General features: G+C 35.3%; 1 protein-coding gene across 1 annotated transcript; it reads right to left on the minus strand.

Moving 5' to 3' along the window:
- Positions 1 to 8,985: 8,985 nt before the first annotated feature.
- Positions 8,986 to 10,246, minus strand: LOC143559799 (uncharacterized). The gene is made up of 3 exons (XM_077048261.1): positions 9,945 to 10,246; positions 9,795 to 9,847; positions 8,986 to 9,680 (listed from the first exon to the last, which is right to left on the minus strand). The coding sequence occupies exons 1-3, from the start codon at positions 10,244 to 10,246 to the stop codon at positions 8,986 to 8,988; spliced, it is 1,050 nt and encodes a 349-aa protein (XP_076904376.1).
- Positions 10,247 to 23,377: the final 13,131 nt, after the last annotated feature.

Here is a 23,377-nt window from a genome sequence, read left to right on the forward strand (position 1 = left end):
TAGGATGCCTGTATGCTGGTCAGAAACAGGTGATAGTCAGTTGTCAGGACCTGAAATTGTTCAAAAGACTACTGATCAAATAATACAAATCCGTGAACGATTGAAAACGACAAGGGATAGACAAAAGAGTTATGCGGACATTCGCCGCAAGCCATTAGAATTCAAAGAAGGTGACAAAGTGTTATTGAAAGTATCACCTTGGAAAGATGTAGTAAGATTTGGAAAGAAAGGAAAATTGAGTCCACGATTTGTCGGACCATTCAAGATACTCGAAAGAATTGGACCAGTTGCATACCGACTGGAATTACCTGATGAAATGAAAGGTATTCACGAGGTGTTTCACGTATCCAATCTTCGCAAATGCTTAGCCGATGAAACTCTTGCTATGCCATTAAAGGATGTTAAGATCAACGAGAAGCTTAAATGTGTGGAACAACCAATTTAAATCGAAGATAGTATGATCAAGTTCCTCAAGCACAAGCGACTCAAACTCGTAAAAGGTAAATGGGATTCAAGACGTGGACCCGAGTACACATGGGAACGCGAGTCAGAATTGAAGAAGAAGTACCCCTATCTATTTCAATAAATCTCGAGGACGAGATTATTCAAAAGGTGGGGAGGATGTAACACCGCGTCTTTTAACCTTTACAATTAATGCTTAAAGATACTAACTTAGAAAGTACAGGGACCAAAAGTGTAAATTCTAAAAAATCTTCTCCCATCGCGGTACGCGACGGGGTAACAATCAACCCATCGCGTAGCGCGATGGGCTTGCTGAGTCAGTGGACACGTGTCCAACAACGTGTCAACACGTGGCACGTTGTGACAGGCCACGTGTCACCACCGCATAAGGCGGCGTCTTTTTGCGGCGCCGCGGTACGCGATAGGGCACAAGGAACCCATCGCGTACCATGATGGGGTCCAATTTTGGCTATAAAAAGGGGGTGACGGGCATGACCTCCATTCATCCCAAACATACCTCTCTTTACACACACACACAGCATTGGAAAGCGTGCCCCGTTGCCGTAGCGAGCTGACGTGCCATTTTGTCAAAGTTCGTGCAAAAAACGAAGTTATAATCAAGTAGCACTCATATAAGCGAGTAAATCAAGATCCCGCCTTATCTTATTATCAATCTAAGTACCCGCATTGAGGTAGGAGTTACGTTTAAGTTATTTGAATTATTGTTTAGACTATCAATCGAGGCTATGGCCTTTAACCTTGATCGTATTTTACAAATCATTCACAATCATGTTTTCATAAACGTTACTTCATGATGAAGTAATGTTAAACGAAAGATATATTTTGACGGGCATGTAGTAACTGGAAGGGGGATATCACTAGTAATAAGTTTACTGCCTAAGGAAAAGTAATTCGTACAAATCCCAATCAACCGAGGGACCCGTTTACTTACCTGGAGAAACTTACCAACGTGATAGAACCTATTAGGCCAAAGCATGCTATATTAAACGTCACATAAAACAAGTGTTTTCATTCACAATCAAAGATAAACAATTTCAAGGTTAAGCTTACAATCATAGCTTAACATCATTCAAAACATTCATACGAACCTATTTATGTATAGGTTAATATCATATCAATCAGTCAAGGTTTTTAACACCGACGGTACAGGTGAATACGTTAACCTTTTTAATCAGTCAAAACATATTTATACTCAATGAGACGAACGGGCGTTTATCTTAACGAGTCAATCAATGTCTACATGAGATAATGAAATCTCTAAAACGTTATAATACAAAGTAGAGAATAATATCAACTCAGACCGAATACGCATGTGTATGGATCCAAACATAACTGTTAAAGCTCAATCAATCAATCAAAGGCAATGAAGCCGCGAGCTTAAACGGTCATGACCAGTTCTCAGTTCAGGGCCATTTGGCTCCGGGAATACCGTTGTGTGTGTAGGGCAGTGGTACATATACCGGAAGTAGAAATACTTCCGCCGAGCTTGTCAAGAAAACTACATTTGTATTATAATCGTCATTCAAAATGTTTTATCGAGTCATACGTGTTCACCAGCATATAGCTGACGTATTTTTTCCAACCCATTGCAGGTAATTAAGCATTAGTAGCACTAGCAAGGATTGGAGTCTTTTGAAGATAGAAGCGCGTACAAGATGGCTCCGTTTTTTATAACTAAAATCCTTGTAATATGAAACATATGTTTTGTAATCTGATACTCGGGTATTTAATTCCCGAGTAAATTTTCAATGTAAATTAATATTATATTCAACCTAAAGTATTCCGCTAAAATTAAACCATAAACTCTGATATATTTACAAAACAAGTACCAACTTGTGGTCATACGCCTAGGCCCTAAGCCGGGGTGTGACATCATGTTTAAATCTTGTTTTTTTTTAAATAATTTAAAATTGAGTCATCTCTACATTGCGAGCATCTAACTCTATGAATGACTATAATTTACTACCTATGCTAATATGTTTCCATGAAATGTGAGGGAAAAATAAGTTAGCGATCTACGGGTGAATCGTTGACTCTAAAAATATTTATTAAATCTTTGACTGACTGACAAAATAGTTTTCTTGAACAATCTTAGCAGAAATATCTCTCATTTCTGGGATTTGTATCACTTGCCATACACACACAATTTCGGTTCTTCGGGAACTGATGCCTATTGGAGAACTTTTATTATGATTTCTAGTCTGCGGCCACGTAGCCTTGATTGATAGACTAGACAGATTATGTTTGGATCCAGACACATGTGTACTCTGTCTGAGTTACTTTTATTTTCTATCTTGTAAATTAGGGATCACGTAATCTCTTAAATCTTTATATGTTAGAGATCACGTAATTGCTAATAAACATTTGACTAACTATTTAAGATAAACAACCCGTTTATTTTAATGATTGATTGTAAAGGTTTAATGTATTCACCTATGATTGTCTGTTCTGAATGATGTGGTGATCCCGTTTGAAAACCTTTGTGAATGATGCGTAACCTATCATAAAATAGGTTTATATAAATTTTCGGACCGTCACTTGATCCGGCTACCGACATTTAGTCTGGTTTTGATAGCTTTAAACCTTGAATGATCATTTGATTGAATAAAATATTTAGATCTGAAGTATTTCTCTTTATTTGCCAATCATGTCCTGAGTTTCTTCTTCATGAAGAAACAACTATAATAGGTTTCTTCTTCAAGAAGAAACGTCATTGGTCTATAACCTTTGTTTACAAACTCTAATATTTCTTACTCATGCAGAAACACTATTTTGACTATACCCGTTGTATGTAAAAGCTTATGTTTCTTAATCATGAAGAAACCATATTTTAGCTATACCCTTTGTATATATAATTTGTATTTCTTAATCATAAAGAAATATCATTTTAACTATTATCTTTTAATTTGATTAAAATCTAGGCTATACCTTCAACTAGGGTTCAAGCATTGTAATATAATAATAAAATAATAACTTAGGCGGAACCCCTACCATAGACGAGTATTCGGAGTTTATACGCCCAAGCTTGTATGATCAGCACTTCTACGCTATGTCGCGTACTAAGGCTTAACCGGCGGAACTTCAGGGTTTGGCACGCACTTCGATGCTCGCACGTAAAACGAGGTAAAATGTGTGAGAGAGAGTGATTTGGTGTGAGATGAAGTGTGCCGTGAACCCCCCTATAGTTGAAATTGGGCTCCATCGCATATCGCGACAGACCGTTCCCCTGGTCCGTCGCGTATGGTGATGGTAGGAAAATGACGCGTGGTATGATGACTCAGCCCTAGTGTCTGTCTCGTGTCACCCTGATGCGACACGTGTCGCTAAGTTATAATGGACCAGCGCGTATCGTGATGGCCTTGTTTTGAGCTCATCACGTTTGGTGATGGGTTCATGGATTCAAAATTTCACTTTTGGTCCCTCATCTTTGATAACTTGTTATTTCTTGGTCTAACTCCCATTTTCCAAAAATACTATGGCGGCTCTCAAGCGGCTCGCGGCGATGCGAGCATGCCATCAAAGCTCCACATTGTGCCCAACGCCCTTCGCCCATCGCCCGTGCCCGTGCGCGTTGGGTGCTTCGCACCCTCCGCTAGGACCACTGGTGCATGTTTGGTATATAAGAATAGAACCTCCTTATGAAATATTTTTATTTCCTTATCTAAATTTTTCATTACTTATTTCTGAGAATAATTTTTTGATCCTTCAACTTTACAAAGTTGTCAAATTTGAATCAAAATTTTGGAGATGTTACATTTTGCCCCCAATAATTTTGTCGCCCCTACATCTGAATGGATCAGTGAAAAAGGTAAACCAACTTTTGTGTTGTTTGGTTTAAAGGTTGTGTATGGATTTTGGCCATGACACATGTTTCACAACTTAAAGTTTCGTTAACGGAAAATAATTTTGGAAATAAAATATGCAAATAACTAATAGATGGGTGTCACAATCTCCTGGGCTATAACCAAGCTTCTCTATTTATTGTTTCATGGGCTAACCTCACGGTACCATGATGAGTCATTTCTTCCACGTACCTGGCGTTTAGTGCCACAACCAATAATCACTTACGTCCGGATATCTTGTAAGATATAGAAGGTCGGGTGCATTAAAACTGTGAAGTTTAATTCCTTTGTTACATGGCTAATAGATAATAGTTTATGTGACAAAGAAGGGACGCAAAGGCAATTTGAAAGTTTTAAAGTAGACAATATTTCAATGGCTCCCCTACTATTACAAGAACTATTCCCCCATTGGCAGTTTTGATGTGATTTATTTAAGATTTATAGTTTAAAATAGTATCAGACTGTTCAAAAATCCATAGTATCGGTAGCACCACAATAAAAATTTCATGATTGCTTATCTGAATTTTCAAAAGTTTTGGCCATATTTACTTCTCCAAAAAATTTGTTTTTAGATTCTTGACCCGTCTCTCAAAAAACATACTCCATAACATATTTTTTTGGTTCTTATTAAAAATGACATGATCTTTAAGAGTGCCTTCATCGAGGAAACCTACTTAATTTTTATCTTTAGTTGTTTAACTAGAAAAAACAAATGGTTGGCAATATTCATTAATAAACATAGGATTTTTAAGGTCTGTAGAGGTTTCAACAGGGGAATAGTTTAAAAATTTTAGAACATGTGGATCTATAAAATTAGGGTTACAAATGTAAGGTCAGAGAATAAGTACTAAATGGTTGCTGGGTAGAAGATGAGCATATCCCTAGATCACCGCTTTGATACCATCTAAAACAAGACAATACAGAGGAAAAAGTATACTGTATTTATTGATGTTGTTCTTTTACAAAGAAAGGCAATTACTATCAGTTGGTATTAAACCACTTGGGCTAGCTCAAGTGGCCAGCCAAATGATGGGTAAGAGCTTGATGCCAGTTGGCCTCTCAAGTTCGAATCTTGATGGCGACACGAGTTTTCTATTAGAGTGTCCTTTCCCAGAAAGCTTGCTCTTGTGGGCGGACAACTCCTGTCAAGTCGCAGGGGGCTCGAAATTTTCTCGTGGAACGCCTAGCCAAACTCGGATGCCAAGCGTGGGCTCGGTTAAGATAACATAGTCTTGACCCGAGTGGGGCGGTTGGGGCTCTCTCCGAGAGCTGTGGCTGATTATTCAACCACTATGAAAATCACCGTTCAAAAAAAAATCAGTTGGTATTATAGTTTTGGGATAACCAAATTTCTAAATAACAAGCCATGAAAGGAATAATTTTCCTTTGCTAATATTATCTTTAAAGAAATAATTATTGAAAAATGATTTTCTTTTAGAATAATCTCAATAGTAATAAAAGAAATCTTATTTTGTCCATGTGTCATTCATATATGAACTCTCCCTTTTATTTTGATCATCTATTTTTTTGACACGTGGAACCCTCTACTTCAAGAATTTTGACGGTTAATTTAAAAAATAGAAGTTATATGCAGTTACATATAGTTTCTTTCCACCATAATCTCCTTGATTTTAGCCTCTATTCATACCCCATATTCAACACCTTTTTTATTTACTACCAATATTTGATGATTCATATAATCCCTAACATTATTGTTTAGCCAAATTGGAGCCCTATTCTCCTAATATCGATGATTTTAGGAGTAAATTATTATTATTATTATTATTATTATTATTATTATTATTATTATTATTATTATTATTATTATTATTATGGTCGAATAACCCCCGTTATATGTGTTTGTTCGATTAAGATCCCAAAAAAGAACAAAATTTTCATATGGGTTTCTTTTATCTTTGTTTTTACAGGTTATTGGAATCGATCTTTGGTCTCAATCTTTACCGCCAACAATTGTTGAACTTGCAGAGGATAGACATTAGAGATTCATTTGACAATCATCAAGTAAATACTCTATTGGTGCTCTTTGCATTCATGGTTACAAGACAAGGGTATTTACCTTTAAATGAATACAATTTGGCCCCTTTTATTATTATTAGGAAAATTGGATTTTAATAATCCCAACTTAATGCAGTTGGCTGATAATAATCCTAACTTTGAAAATAGCTGTCACTGGTCCCAACTTTCACACTATTTATTTTCATTGGACATCCGTTAAAAAAAACTTAACGACGTTATCTTTTTTTCCAAATTTCAAACTGATATTTTAGGGCTTTTGATCGGAATGAGAATACAAGTCGATTGATGTAAAACTTACTTCCAAACGGTGGTCCAAACGACTAAAGGATGCTTCAATTTCAGTGTTTAAACTTTTAATTAACAAAAATCAAGCTGTTTGAAGCGTTGTTTCGAGTTAAGTTTTACATCAATCGACTCGTATTATCATTCCAATCAAAAGCCCTAAAATATCAGTTTGAAATTTGGAAAAAAACATAACGTCGTTAAGTTATTTTTAACGGAAGTCCAATGAAAATAAATAGTGCGAAAGTTAGGACCAGTGACAGCTACTTTCAAAGTTGGGATTATTATCAGCCAACTGCATTAAGTTGGGATTATTAAAATCCAATTTTCCTTATTATTATTATTGTTATTATTTTGTAAATAACAATGCAGGGTAGAGCCGTTCATATAATCAAGGTACAAAATCTCTTGCAGTGATTAGAAACTTTTGTTTTTCAGAGTAATACTTTATTATGAATAATTATATAGTTAGGCTAACTTGATTGATCATATCTCCATGTCTTTGTTGATTTCTTCCCGCTATTAACATGTGATTATTTGTTTATAGCTTGTAGTCAAATCCTTTGTTTGGGCACGACTTAGCAAGTAAATTTCTTTGAGGTTTAAATTAACACGGTCTAGGTGAATTGGTTTAAAGTCTTAGACATTGGTTTTTCTAAGTGTTTTTTTTTTAAATAAAAGTTATTTATTTATTATTATTTTTTTGTTATTATTGAGTATTATTGAGTTTGTTTTGAATACTTAAATATGTTGGATGGAGAATTATTTTTCTTGGATGTAACATCTACCATAATAACCATAATTATAATTTAAATAGTGTAAGTGATATCCTTTAAAGATTATGTGGCACCGACCTTTTTGGTGTATAAGTTAAAGTATGGATCTATAGATTGGTCTATATGGTGTAATTTTTCGTTTTTGTAGTTTGGTTTTGTTAGTGGCTGGTCTCCGGGTTGTGGAGATGGCCTGTTTGTGGGGTTTTTTAGTGGTGTTGTGGCGGTTGTTTGTTTATAAAAGTTCATAGTTCGAAGAAAAAAATGTGGTACCGAACTATTGGTATTTATCTTATATATATAATGCATGTATGGTATATACTAGGCTTAAATTTGAATACTACAATTCCACTTCATTGTGCATTATATGTTACTGTGTCAAAAATATCACAATTGACCCTTTTAAAAAAATATATACTTCGAATAATGTTACATTTATGTCACTTCTATCTCATATTTATTCATATAATTTTGAATACCGAGTCTTAATTATGTATGTATATTTGTCATGAATAACTAATTCAACATGGAATTTTTAGCACAAGAGTGTTATATCACTAGGCCAATGGTGGGAATATATTGGTTAGCAACATTGTTCATTATTTCGTAGGTTTAAAAAACGAAGTTATAATTGGCTACTGCATTTTAGGTTTTGAATGAGTGTTTAGAAGTAGATAAGATTGTGAAATTCATATGTAATTGTATATAAAACATCGTTAAATATAATTATATTTATTTACAATAAATTTTTTAATTACAAAACGTTAGGTACCTAGCCCCGTGTAGTTCACGGGGTTATAACCTAGTAACATAATAAAAAAGTATAGACGCTGTAACCGTTGGTCTAATTGATGGTGTTAGATTAGGCAAAAACAAACCAAACTTACAAGTTTTTTTTTAAAAGGCGTCAGATATATATATATATATATAAAAGAAACAAAACCACGACTAGCAATAAACTAGACGAGGGGAAACAAGGAAAGCGTTACACATACATCAGAGGGTTTAACAACCACTCTGTCCAAGAAACATGACATTTACTAGACCGACCATTATACCAAAAAAAAGATAATTGAACGATGTCATCAAAAAGGCGCTCCTTACTTCCTTTTAAATTAATGATGATGTCATTTCTCAGCCTCCAAATATTCCACCAAGTGATAAAGATAATCGAACCAACTAACTCTTTCTTCTTTTCCACTAAGTGAGTCGAACTAAGCCATTTCATGAGGGGGGAAGGAGATCGATCCACCGGAAACCGAATATCCAACCAAGTGGCAATTTTGCTCCAAATCTGAGAGATAGAAGGACAAACACCAAAAATATGACTAGCCGACTCCAAGGTTACAAAACGGACACAGAACAGAGGGAATATCTATATTTCTGTCCACCAAATTACATCGGGTGGGGAGCCGATCCATCAAAATCCTCCAAGCACAAATATTGATCTTTCTCGGAATGTGTTTATACCAAATAGTTGGAGAAACACTGGTCGGCAGAAAGTGTCCCTCCATCAACAATCTCATATCTTAAACTGAGAACCCTACCACCCCATTACAAACCCATTGCTAACGATCCATACTATCCCCAAGATGCACCTCAGAAGTAGAATGAACCATATCATCAAAGGAAGTCAGTTCGACTCCACATCTCAAAAGCCTTCGCCAACGCCACCCTTTCAAACCCAACCTTTGCGCCACCGAGCATGATTTATTATTTTCCAAAGCAAACAGTCTTGGGAAAATATTTTTTAGTGGCTCGTCCCCCAACCAAACATCAACCCAAAAACGAGTATCTTCACCGTTTCCAAGAATCTTTGTAAGAGCCGAAGAAGGGATAACTCCACGGTTGTTCAAATTGTCCCTTAATTTCATAATTATTCCCCAAGTTGAAGATCCTAGATCTCTTTCACTCTCGTTTAAAATTCCCGCACCTTCACCATAGATCGCCTCAATAAATCTCACCAAAAGACTGTTCCTCTCATTTGCAAACCTCCAACACCATTTAAGGGTAAGAGCCTTGTTAAACACCTCAAGAGAACCAATACCTAACCCTCCATTAAGCTTAGATGCCATCACCTTTTTCCACGCTACCCAATGGATTTTTCTATCGTCCTCCTTAAAACCCCAAAAGAATTTTGCACGAATACTTTCCAAGGTCTTTAATACAACAACAGGCGCTAGGAATAGGGACATATAATAAGTACCCAAAGACCCGAGGACAACATTAGAAAGCAAGGAACGTGCCCCAACCGAAAGCATACCTGCTTTCCATTTACAAAGACGATCACGAAACCTATTAATAATTGGACTCCAAGCAGAAGTTCTATTCATATTAAAACCTACCGGGAGACCTAAGTAAAAGAATGGACATGTACCAACACTACAACCTGAAATAGAAGCCCAGTACTCAAGTCTCCATTCTATCAACCTGAAAGCCAAAAATGGAAGATTTGGACAGATTTACCTTAAGGCCAGAAACGAGGTAGAAACCCTTAAGCAAAGTTAGCAACGTCTGAAAATTCAACCTGGACCATACCCCCATAAATATAGCATCATCGGCATAAAACAAGTGGGAAATGGGTTTGTCCTCGTTTCTAATCCGAATCCCCGAGAACATCCCAGAATAAACCAAATCTTCCACCGCCACATGCAAGCCCTCCATAACCAAATTGAATAAAAAAGGAGATAACGGGTCTCCCTGTCTCAAACCCCTTTCCATAACGAACTCAGAGGAAGGACTACCATTAACCAAAACAGAGATTCGAGATGACGTAAGGCAACCACGAATCCACTTAATCCACTTTTCACCAAAACCAAGAAAACCCATTATAGACTCTAGGTAAGCCCAAGAAAGAGAGTCATATGCCTTTTCAAGTCTACCTTAAAGATAAACGTTCTCTTTTTCTTTTTTTTCGCCCAACCAACAATCTCGTTCATAATAAGAGGGCCATCTAAGATCTGTCTACCTTTGATAAAAGCGGATTGTTCACCACTAATAATTGAGTCCATCACTTTCGATAGCCTATTTGCCAACACTTTTGCCACAATCTTATATTAAACCCCAATGAGCCTAATGGGCGATAATCTTTAGCGAAGATCGGGCTCTGGACCTTAGGAATAAGACTGATAAAAGAGGGTTAAGTCAAAATTTATGAACGAGATTAAGTCAAAATTTATGTTCCAAACTTAGAAAACCTATTATAGACTCTAGGTAAGCCCAAGAAACAGAGTCATATGCCTTTTCTAAGTCTACCTTAAAGATAAACATTCTCTTTTTCTTTTTTTTCGCTCAACCAACAATCTCGTTCATAATAAGAGGGCCATCAAAGATTTGTCTACCTTTGATAAAAGCGGATTGTTCACCACTAATTGAGTCCATCACTTTCGATAGCCTATTTGCCAACACTTTTGCCACAATCTTATATTGAACCCCAATGAGACTAATAGGGCGATTATCTTTAGCGAAGATCGGGCTCTGGACCTTAGGAATAAGATTGATAAAAGAGGGTTAAGTCAAAATTTATGAATGAGATTAAGTCAAAATTTATGAACCAAACTTACAAGTTAGCCGTTTCAACTAGAGGGTTAAGTCAAAATTTACGTTCTTTATTATTTTAGAACGTATGTTTAGGATAGAGTCGGTAATCAACCACTCACTCTTACACTTCCATGGGTGAAGCTTCATTAGGACCAGAATGGGTCTGCCCCCCAAAACCAAACTGTGCAAGAAAATTAAATAAGTACACAACCATATCCGACATTAATGGTCCAAACCTAAACAATACTATAAGGCTCCTTTACCTATCCAACAATACTATACAGCTAAAACAAGTTGAAGGGTGCAATTACAAATAACACAACTGTTAAGGTGAGGGTGGGGGGCATTGCTCTTTTCCCTTACCCGTTAAGGCGTTAACATGTTAGCACCCGAAGAGCTCAAATGGTGGGGTCAACACCCGTTAAAAACCAATCACATCTTTTTTTTAATATCTGGTTAAACCTAATTAACCCACAACATGTTTGTTAAAAGGTGGGTTAGTCAAAACCCACTGTCTACGTGACAACGACATAACGTTTTAACTAGACCTTTTTGATTAACCAACAACACACAACCTAAACAACAATGGATCACTGCATAAAATCTTGGAATCCACACAACATGTTTTGGTTTTGTTTGGTTACCTGGTTTCTTAACATAAAACTGTCGGTTTAGAAACCATAAACCAAACCTATGGACTTTTGGTTTCGAGTTTTATTTTTCTCAATCCCCAACATACACTTTCTAGTTATATAAAAAAAATATTATCAAAGTCTTCATAGTTAAACAAAAAAAGTAAATATATATATCTAAGTAGTTGACCAAAGCGTAAAAGGTGGGCATCTATCTACAGGGTAAAAGAATAAGTAAAAAGGTAGTGGGTGTGTACACCTAAAGTTGTGACATGTGTGCAGCAGGCATATGGGTTGCGCGTGGTGGTCTTTGACGACCAGCAGCCGGCGGATATGGATTCTTGCCCTGGCCCCTAACCTTTTCTCGCTTGGCTTTCTTTTTCTATAAAAGTCAAAACACACCCCAGAATCAATAAACTAAAGATGTAACCTATACTTTGAAAACCTAAGTTTATAAGTTCCAGTTTTATACGAGATCATTCTCCTAGCGTATTGGTGTATTTGAAAGACTAGAAACGATGTCATCTTCTTAAATAAGACGACTTGCTTCGTAAAACTGTGGAAAATATTAAATCATTGGGATATATTTGGATAAAAAAATTGTTCGTCTTTCAAAAATTTGTTGTGGAAAGTTTGATGTAATATTATGTTGTAATCTTCTTTTTCTTTTGTTAGGTTTCTAGATTCTTGCTAGTCGATTAAATGAAATTTCCCGTTTAAAAATAAATAAATAAATAAATAAAACAAGTCACGATTTAATGCTAAATTGTTAACGATACTGTTTGGTATAGATTTAATTTAATCATTTAACATTAGTTCCTTTTAAGACAAAAAAAAAAACTAATTGAGGTCGAGTTGATTAGTTAAATTAACTCAAGCTCGATCTATCCGAGTAAAAATTTAAGTTAAATCTCGATAATTAGAGTGTATAGTTGGTAAGGGTAGCAATATCTATTGACTAAGGTGTGAGTAATAACCGAACCGTTAACCGAAAATCGACGAAAACGAACTGAAATTAATCGATTAACCGAAAATCAAATTAACCTACAATTAGTTACCGGTTACATTTGTACCATCGATTAAACGAAATTAACCAAACCATTCACTTTTTCATATGTTTCTAGCTTTTGTACATTCATTTCATGTATTTATTTTTCTATACCTTTATTTCATATATTTATACATCCACTTCATGTATTTATATACCTTTCTTTCATATGCATACACATCCATTTCATGTATTTGTAAGCGAAGGTTTTAGCCTAAATTTGGTCTTAGTTATTAACCGATATTGATCAAACCGAAAACCAATTGGTTAATAAAATTGATTAACCAATGACTTTGGTTATGGTTTTTGCTAATAATTAAACCAAACTGAACCGAGACACCCTTAAATTTCTGTCATATAATTATTTAATCTTTTTGCATACGTAGTGTTAGCTTAATTGTTATTTGGCCCACCATCCAAGAGGAGGGGGGGGGGGGGGTGTTAGCTTCAACAAACTGGTTGTGGGCTTAAGATGTGTTTGAGGGGTTTTAACTTTTGAATATGATTTATTTAGTGACTAAGTTCGGTTTATTTAGATTTATTGTCAGTTATGTTTAGTTAACATTATAAATACCTAATCAAACCTAAGGCTATGTAGGAGAGGTTATCCAACAAATTGCTGTTTGTTTTTCGTTTTCTAGCCTTCAAGTAGATCTAAATGCTTATATGACCAATTGAGGAAAGACTTAACTTAAAAAAATAGAATTGAGTCAAGCTAGGCTTATAATAATTGTACTTTTATGTAATAATTTTATCAATATGTTAATGTTGATGATTACACTACTAGAAAATAGACCTTTAATGACACGTTAACCATGACACACAGTAATTTTATGACGTGTAAAAATCGCGTGTCACTAAATATTGTCATCTTTTATCAAAATTTGAAGAAATGAAGACACGCATTTGCTTGTTATTGTTTTATTGTCATAAAAGGTTTTTTAAAAAAAAAGCATGGGCTACACTTTTAAGGGTGTGTCATATTTAAGTGTTACTTTTTTATTTTGGTTAAGAAAAAAACAAAGTAAAAAACCCTCTCTCATCTCATCGACCACTTAATTTCTAGGGTTAACTCTAATGTTAAATCATCATCTATCTCTCATGGCAGTAACCTAATTCCATATTTCTCATCATCGATCGCTCAATCTGATTCACTGCTCTGATTCACGACTCTGATTCACGGCTCTGGCTCTGGATCTAAGAATTTGCATACCTGTTAGGAAGAATCGAATACATATCATCAATCCTGCAACCGAACAAATAGTAGGTACAATATATTATAATATATATATATATAGATATATACACTCTCACATACTTTAATTACTTGTCTGTGTTATTTGTAGTTATTTGCCCTAATTTTATACACTGAGTTTCGATTGAGTTACGAGTTGGACACGTGTACTGATTAACCGACTTTTGTGTAGCGGATTCATTTTGTTAGGTTAAGTTGTTGATCATTAAGTCTCTAGTTTAAGATTTGCATTTGTTTATTATTTTTTGTGTTGGACTGATGACACTGATCGATGTTAATATGTGTAGTTTACTGTTATGTTTATTATGTTTATGAATTTTGAAGTGATTTTAGAAGGTAGTTTGTTGTGAAAATAAGATAACATGTTTATGTAATCTAACATCTTGGGTTTGAAAAATTTGACATCTACAGTTCGACTACAACACCAATGGCTGAAGTGATAGCCATGTCGGTGGACACCGTGACCGGTGACCATAAACCCGACGTCAATGTCAATGAAACTACATCACCACCATCGCCGCCTCCTTCGCGACGTTGCGACCGTGATTATTGAAGAACCGATAACAGAGACATTGATCGAATACCTACATGTCATTCCGATTACTACGAACATCGTAATCGTTCACCTCACAAGTGGCGTGGGGGACACTCGCCGCCTCCGTTTAAGCGGTATCGAAGGGACGATGGGCGCTGTGGTAGTCCTCTTGATAGAAGGTTTGTTAATAGCTTTTTATTATTTTTATTTTATTATTTGACATGATACATGAAGCGGATTTCGTAATAATTGATTTGTGTTTATGACAGTTAATTAGGGTTGTGCATTGTTAGGATTGGTTATTAGCCTAAACCGAAGCCGAAAGTCATCTGCTAGTCTATTTTATTAACCAGTCGGTTTTCAGATAAAATGTTCGGGTTAGTCGGTTAGTTTCGGTTGATAACTAAAATTAAACTTGGATTAAAATGTTTGTTTAGAAATACATGAAATGAAGGTATGGATAGATATAGATACCTATCTATACCAAAATAATTGATTGTGTTTGTGAAGTTGATTTACGAAACCGAAGTCATCATTAGTCTTCGGTTACAGTTAAATGGTGATTCCTGCCAGTCTGCTTCACTGATTTGAAGTTAAGATGTGTTTCTTCTAGAGACTACTTAAGAGACGGATCATGAAGCACCTTACACTAAGTTTTGCTTTGCATTTTGATATTTATAACTTTAATATTACATGCAGTATCTGCTGCAGAGTGCATACACACTTCTACTGTTTGTGTGAAACTGTGACCAATGATATGTGATGCAGGTTTTGTAAAGAGTAGTATCTATGTGCCACTATTTGTTATGACAATGGTTTTAATCGTGGTAGTTTGAATCATATAATTCAAAAAATGATATTTTTATTTATTTATTTTCAGGGGTCATTAATTTCGTAACTGTTTGATGCTACAACACAAATGGTCAAATGCTTTACAGTGTAGGTACTTGGTGTTTTGGGAACAAGTTAGTAACTATAGGTAGCAAGTGATAATAAAATGTCAAATTCGGATTTTGAATCATCCAAATCGAAATCCAAGTTTTATTATTTGTTTGACTAAATTTGGTTTTTGTTCTTTTTTAGAAAGCATTGGGTGTTGGGCGTACTACACATGAAAACAATGACTTACCTTGATTCTAGGAATTGTTAATTTGCAGTTGTAGCAAATTATTGATGGGTAAGTTATACAAATTATGGAAACATTATGTTTTAGTATTTGATATATTTCTTAACATTTTTGTAGTGCAATGAACTTGTACAGTACACAAAGTGGTGGATCAAGGGTAAAACTCAATTGGGTCAATGAATTCCTTATTGAAATAGTAGTTTTAACCTCATTATATGAATCTATGATACGATGACTATTTGTTATGTATTTACGTAGTGTCCTTGTTAGCCGGGAAGCACCGAATGTGGATACTTTATGTTAAAGTTCATGAAAGAGATACTTGATGAAGAAATTGAAATACTAGTCGATGACAATGTAAGTATAGCAGCTTTTTATATTTTCATTATTGTATCAGTTTAGTAAATTTATGACCCGTAGGTTTAAGTTATATTGTTAAGGTTGACTTTTTTATGGTCAAGCTGATGATTAATGCTGATCAAAATGTGACATTTGGTTAGGAACTTTTTTCCCTAAACCTAGATAAATAAGTCTCCATAACCAGTTAGGAACTTGTGATATGAAGTTATTATGTTATGTGATTAATAAAACTTAGTATTTCTGCTGTAATTAGACTCAATTCGCTTATGCTATTGATCTTTTACAGTTGTCGTATTGTATATGCTAGATCAGGTTATCAAGTTGCTTAATGGAATTCGTGATTGACCACTTTTTTTTACATATCATTTGAAATTTATGTTTAACTAATCTAAATTTTTTCTCAGGTTAGGGGGTGAATAATGAATACATATTGATGGAATTCGTGAAGAATGGTCGAATCTTGTGGCATCCTTTATTTACCAATTAATGTTCATGTCGATGTTAATGAAATGTTAACTTTGAAATATTGTTAATTTTGAATGTTTGTTAGTATGTTATGAAATATTATATGAAATGGATTATTTTGTTATAAAATGAATTTTAGTTTTATTATTAGACATTAATTATCATTATTTAATATGGAAATTATGAATCTGCCAAAAATCTTTATTAAGTTGAGTGGAGTTGATCTTTAAAGAATCATTTATATAATTAAAAGTCAAGCTTCTAAACAGAGGGTTGGACGATAACTGTAAGACCAAGTTTCATGAATCGTCCCGTTATATGGTCAACGTTTCACAATTTTGTAACTAACTAATTATTTTGTTTATTAAAAAAAATAAATGTAAAATGTGTGTGGAGAAAATAGAATTGCGAGTTTGTGTTATGTTATTCCGTATTTTATATCTCAAAGAAATCGTGGAGGAGAATGAAAGATTTGGTTTCTCTCTTTACAATCCATATATCACGAATAGTGACCTAATCTGAACTTTTTAAATTAGGGTACCGAAAATATTAATATTAAGTTTTTAGTTACGCACAAAAAAATAAAAAATCATCAAATAACGAATATAAATTCAAAAAATAAACAAATCTATCCTTATGCTTACTCGTGCGTGTGAAATTGATGCTTTGAAGGTATTCCTTTATATTAATTTGCTCTTTTAAAGCTCTAAAGAAGTTTATTGAATCCATGAAGGTACTCCAACATGAAGATGAAAAAATTACAATTGAAAACAAATAACAACTTAGTTAAAATAGGTTGTTAGTTTTTATAAACTTATGATAAGTTTATAAAAATATATATTTAACCGTATTTGTTTAAATATCAAATAATTGAAAGACTTATTTTAGTCTTGGTAAGTCTTTCATAATCCTTCATGCATTGAGCAACCAAATCTACCGTATGGGTAAATCAAACTCAAATGTGGAATATGTTGAAGCTTTGGTTGAAGTTTATGAAGTACGTTTAACCAAATGGATGAAATACTTGGGTTGTGTTGTATGGAGAAGTGAGAAGTGATTGAGACATGTTCTCACATGTTTTAGTCAACATTAGAAGCCAAAAATCAAGACAATGACCACACACAACGTTCATATTGGTAAACCCAATGTGAAGTGGATTGGGCGTCCACGGCCGCTGGAAGTGACTGTGGAAGCGACCGTCTTACCACCCGTCCTTTAGCCTTGTCTCTCACATACTTGGTTATTAAGGCTAAGTGTAATGGGCGACAAGGAGGGACGATTTTGGGCGAATTTGAGGAGGAACACCGCCCCCCCCGGGGCGATTTTGGGGCGAAATGGGGCGGGGGCAAAAGGTTTTTATCGCCGGAAGGAGGAAAAGTCTTATTATTATTTTATTAACATGTGTGTGTGTTATATATATACATATATATATATATATATTATATTACTATTTGTAGCCCCTACATCATTACACCCCAAAAACAAATTCCCACCCCTTGCTGACTGGGCACCACACAGCGTAAAACGCCCCAATTTGTAGCCCCTCCACTACGCATAGTCTAATAGAAGACTTATTCAAACTAAGTCTTCATCCCTTTGCTCTACAACAATTATATGCACACTTCAAGGTTACTTTCTTCCAATATTCAAGTCTAATCAAAATTCAATTATATAGAGAGGAGATTAAAAGTGTAGAGCAAAAAGATGAGCTTTTCTAAGCTATCATCCAACATCTTAGACCATCCGTAATGGCCTATGTTGCGGCGTTGTGGGGGTGAAAACGCCGGGGCACAACCCCCCGGCGTTTTGGTGTCTTCTTTTTGAATAGACGTTTTTTACATAACGCTTCCATGGCACAAACTTTTAAAATTTTCAACAATTGACCGTTGGAAAACGGTCATATTACCTTTTATTTTTTATATATATATAAAACCTAATCTATAAAACTTATAAACCCTTCTTTCTTAAACTCTATATTTCCTCACACCAAATTCTCTATAAAACCTAATTTATGGATTCTCCCACTTCTATATATAACCAACTTTTCAGGCCAGACTGACAAGCCGAAGACGACACGGAGGAAGAGGCGGTTACGAGTGCAATTGTGCTCGCAACAACTTATATGAAATCTATTAGCTCTCATTCACCCCCCGTTTCAAAAAGAACATATATCGAACGAGACCGTATTTGCGCCAACGACCGATTGACGGTAAATTACTTCAACGACTCGCCGAGATACAAGAACCCGAAAACTTTTAGGCGTCACTTTCGGATGTCTAAAAATTTATTTATGCGCATCACCAATGATTTGGAGTGTGAGCTTGATTACTTTAAGCAAAAACCGGATGGTCGAGGAACGCTAGGATTCACAGCTACTCAGAAGGTTACGTCAGCCATACGCGTGCTCGCTTACGAAAACACGTCCGACATCAACGAACAATATTTAAAGATGGCCGATAAAAAAACTCGGGATACCTTGAAGTACTTTTGTTACGGTACATTTCATTTTTTTAAATAATTATTCACTTGTTCACTTTAATTAATTATTTTATAAATTGTATAAAATATAGGAATGCTAAAACTATATGGACCACATTATCTAAGAGAGACCAACTAGAACGATCTACAACGTCTTTACGAGGCACATGTAAGGGTGCATGGTTTACCCGACATGATCGGGAGTGTAGATTGTATGCATTGGGAATGGGCTAATTGTCGAACTGCATGGCGAGGTCAATACACACGAGGTGACCAAAAAGGACCAACAGTCAGCCTTCAAGCGATTGCTTCATACGATTTGGATTTGGTCAGAATTCTTCGGTGTTTCCGGTTCCAACAATGACAAAACCGTCTTAGAACAGTCGCCTGTGTTGGAGAGTTACATCTTTGGGACCGTTTCTGTCGCTTCGTTTTGGGCTAATGACAACTTCTACGATCATGGGTACTAACTAGGCGATGGAATATATCCAGAGTATGCGATTATTGTGATAACATTTAGACCCGTTGGATGAAAAAGACAGTATTTTAAGAGATTACAAGAGTCTGCGAGAAAGGATATCGAGAGGTGTTTTGGGTTTCTTCAACAACGCAAACATTTTTTTAAAAATCCTTGTCGTCTATGGTCTTTATAGATAATGAAAAGTGCTATGTATGCGTGCATCATAATGCATAACATGGTCATCGAAGACGAGAGAAGAGTAATATGTCTAACTTTCATACCGGACTCGGATCCACCACGAACTCCAGCAAGTATGGAGCAAAGACTTGAAAACGCGTATTTCGTGCGGTCAAGAGAAATACATAACGCACTTAAGGGGGATTTGGTCCAACATATTTTGATGAATCGGTGTTTGCCAGGTGAAAATGAAAACCAAAACGAGGGCAACGATGAATACGAAGACGAGATCGATGATGAAGACGACGACGACGACGACGGAGACGAGTAGTTTTTGTTTTTATTTTAATGTAATATTTATTTAATAAAATATTATTATTTGTTTAATTTTAATAAAAAAAAGAAAAAAAAACAAAAATTTAAAAGTGACTGGGCGCCACGTGGTGCAAAATGCCCAAGGGTGGGGCATTATGACTACACTCTCTTTTTGCAAAATTTGGAAAAGATGACCGGGCGTCACATGACGCATAATGCCCACATATGGGGCATTATGACTACACATGGTCTTACTTGTAATTTGAGGGTTCACCACTAGAGTTTGTTCTAGTGTTTTGACAAGTGAGGAATTATCATTAGTCGGTGATTTGAGAGGGGAACACACTATCTTAATATACCGTTGGTTTGTATTGGGTTGGGACCTCTATCTTGATATAGAGTTAATTAGTTATTAGGTGAAGTCTCACTATCTTGATATAGTGTGAATATAAGAAAATTGTAAGGTAAGTACTTGGTGAAGAATGTGACCACTTCCATTGGAGAGTGAGAAGTTTGTATTGATGATCCCTACCATTTTAATGAGACTGACTAATGAAAAAAAAAAACTCTCGATCGAGGGTCGGGGAGAGGACGTAGAGTGAATTAGTTAACATTCACTTGAACCTCTATAAATCTGTTTGTGTCATCTCTAACCCTTAACTCTTTACTTATTCGTGTTCATTATTATAAGTTGTGAAAAGAGTTAAATAAATTCATTAGCTCGTTGAAATCAGATTAAAATATAATAAAAATATTCACTTCCTCTAGTTTTCTACAACATCAAATTACCATCTCCCAACACGTGATATATGAAACTATACACCCTTTTGTAACTACCCCTTCTCAATTTTGACAATTTAGAAAACATGCAATATTCACATAATTCAAAAATATGTGATAAAGAGAAGAAAATAAGGAAATAGGAGTATTCCACGTTAAAAAAAATAATACGGTGGGTTTGTCCCACATTGGAAGAAGAAAGAAAGTGGAGTCATTCCACATGGTCTTATTTAGGAAAGAGAAACTCCTCCCACATTGATAAATTACAAAACTTGTGAGCTCCTTATAAAGAGATGAGTTCACATAGTAATATTCTTATGCGACAAGTGTTGGAGCATTTTGGTGTGTCAGTACTTAATAGGTTTATTGTTTGTTTTGTCTCTAATAAACAATATGTTTTGTTTTGTGTAGTTAAATGGCTTAGTGATTAGTGAGGTTAAGGTTCAAGCGATAATAAGATAAATTCGCCTATTATGTAAGAGGCGAAGATATGTGTTATATAAACATATCTTCGGCCTAGGTTTTAGTAGTTGTTCAGTTGCTCATTCCAGCCGTACGAACTTGTGAAGTGTTTATCGTGTATTGATTGATACTGAGATATTATTCAATACAAGTAAAATTTTTCTACAATCCATGTTGGTGTGTTATTGTTAATTACTAATACTCGTAAACCAAATACTTAGGGGATTACACACCCTTTGTGTTTGTGATATCTCCTGTAACGATCCATCCCAGGGACCTACAATTAGTATCAGAGCGTTTGCTCTTAATTGTGTGATTCAATAATATCACACGAGTATTATAACTTGTACAAAGGATTTTTGCACAAGTTTGACGTTCAGTTATACCAAAAATTGATTCCATAGCCTACCGTCACTCAACAAACACCCCTCACAAGCCCTACACTCAAAACACAACCAAAAGAAATGAAAAACCAAACCTTCCAGCCGTCACAACGAAGTTGTCGCTAGGGTGTTTGGCGAAGTTACAAGTTAGGCAAACTTGTTCCAAGCGAAGTTAACCCCCTACAGTTGACTTTGGAGAAGTTGACTTTTATGCTTAACCAGGCGAAGTTTGACCATTCTGTTTTACCATGCGAAATTACGTAACTTCGCTTACTTTTGGAGAAGGCAATTAACGGACTATTAGATTAAAATAATATATATATTAAAATAATATATATATATATATATATATATATATATATATATATATATATATATAGGTATTGGATCATTTCAGAAATTTTTTTTACAGTAAGAAGTGAAGGTGTAACTCCATTAATCCCTAATTTCACTTCCTTTCTTATTGTGTAGGTGCGTATGTATGTGTGTAGGTACGTATTTTTGTATATTTGTATGTATCGGTACGTTTGTATGTGTGTAGGTAGGTTTGAATGTGTGTAGGTACGCATGTATATGTGTGTAGGTAGGTTTGAATGTGTGTAGCTAAGACATATATACAACCAACCTACATACATATAGGTAACATCATAAGAAAGTGAGTGAAATTAGGGATTAATGGAGTTACACCTTCACTTCTCGTTGTAATATCACTTACGCAATATCCATCCCCTATAGGAGATGATGAAAAGAGGATGAGAAGAAAATGTATGAGGCTGAAAGCAAGGCTCTAGCAGCGATAACCATGGCATTACCGCATGATATACTTCATAGTTTCAAAAAATATAAGACTTCTAGGGATGTGTGGGATGCGTTGGAAAGTAGATATGAACGAAATGTTGACCATTAGAAATTCAAAGACGAAACTGCTAAAGACTCAAGTTTCGGTCTTTAAATACTTTAAAAATGAGACGTTGAATGACATCATCACTGGTAATTACCATCTCATGAATGGACTTTATAATTTTAACATAAATATAGTTGAAATAGAAAAGGTTGATAATTCTTGATGCATTTCCACCAAAATGGGAAATGTATACAGTAATGATCCGAGATACCAAGGATTTTGATGTGTTTGAACTGGAGGATGTGGTTACCCGACTTAGAGGTTATGAGTTGAACATGAAGAGAGTAGGAGGAGTGACTTATCAGGCACACAATCCTTTTATGTATGGGCCAAAAATTCTTCAGGTTCAAGCTCTGGGTATGCAACATATTAATCTGGAAATGGTAATGAAGAGGGGAGTCCATAAGTAGGAATGAACTCAGATGGTGAAATCAGTTTTGTAGCCGGTGGAAGTACTCCATCAAAAAGTCATGGAGGTTCCACTAGGTCTACAGGTAGTCCTCAAAGCATAAACTAATCCTCTATGCCTATGAGTGTAAATTTGGCTGAGAAACAATTTGCCTTGTATGCTTCAGTTCTAGCATCTTATGAAAACTACATCAAAGGAAATATTGTGGATCTGACTACATTAGATGAAGACTATGATCGGATTGACGCTAATGATTTGGAAGAAATGGACTTACAGTGGCAGATGGCAATGATAGTGAGAAGAGTGAAGCAGTTTATGAACAAGACTGGAAGGAAGTTCGTAGGACAAAGTTTTTTGATAAGTCTAAAGTGAGGTGCTATAATTGTCAGAGGTATGAACACTTTGCTCGAGAGTGCACAAATGAAGGAGTTGAAAGAAAAATAATGCATAATCGGGTAGTCAGTTTGGAGGTAGATCAGAGGTGAATGCAATGGTATCTCAGCAGAGTGGTGGGTATAACTGGAATGTTAAGGTTGACGAGTGCAATATGCAAGCTCATGTGGTACGGTCAGATTTTGACTAGGAAAATGGAAGATCTTCAAATGTTAGTGATAATTCATACATGGCTGGA

This window comes from Bidens hawaiensis, unplaced genomic scaffold (assembly GCF_021521415.1).
Source record: "Bidens hawaiensis isolate Kalapana, Puna unplaced genomic scaffold, B.hawaiensis_p1.1 tig00020041_1, whole genome shotgun sequence".
NCBI lineage: Eukaryota > Viridiplantae > Streptophyta > Magnoliopsida > Asterales > Asteraceae > Bidens > Bidens hawaiensis.

Excerpts from the sequence above, each read along its gene's own strand:
- LOC143559799 (XM_077048261.1), bottom strand. The coding sequence starts at position 10,246 with ATGGGTTTTCTTGGTTTTGGTGAAAAGTGGATTAAGTGGATTCGTGGT. Across the intron at positions 9,848-9,944 it reads TTTATGGGGGTATGGTCCAG|GTTGATAGAATGGAGACTTG; the intron begins GTTGAATTTTCA and ends TTTGGCTTTCAG. Across the intron at positions 9,681-9,794 it reads TATTTCAGGTTGTAGTGTTG|GTATGCTTTCGGTTGGGGCA; the intron begins GTACATGTCCAT and ends AATGGAAAGCAG.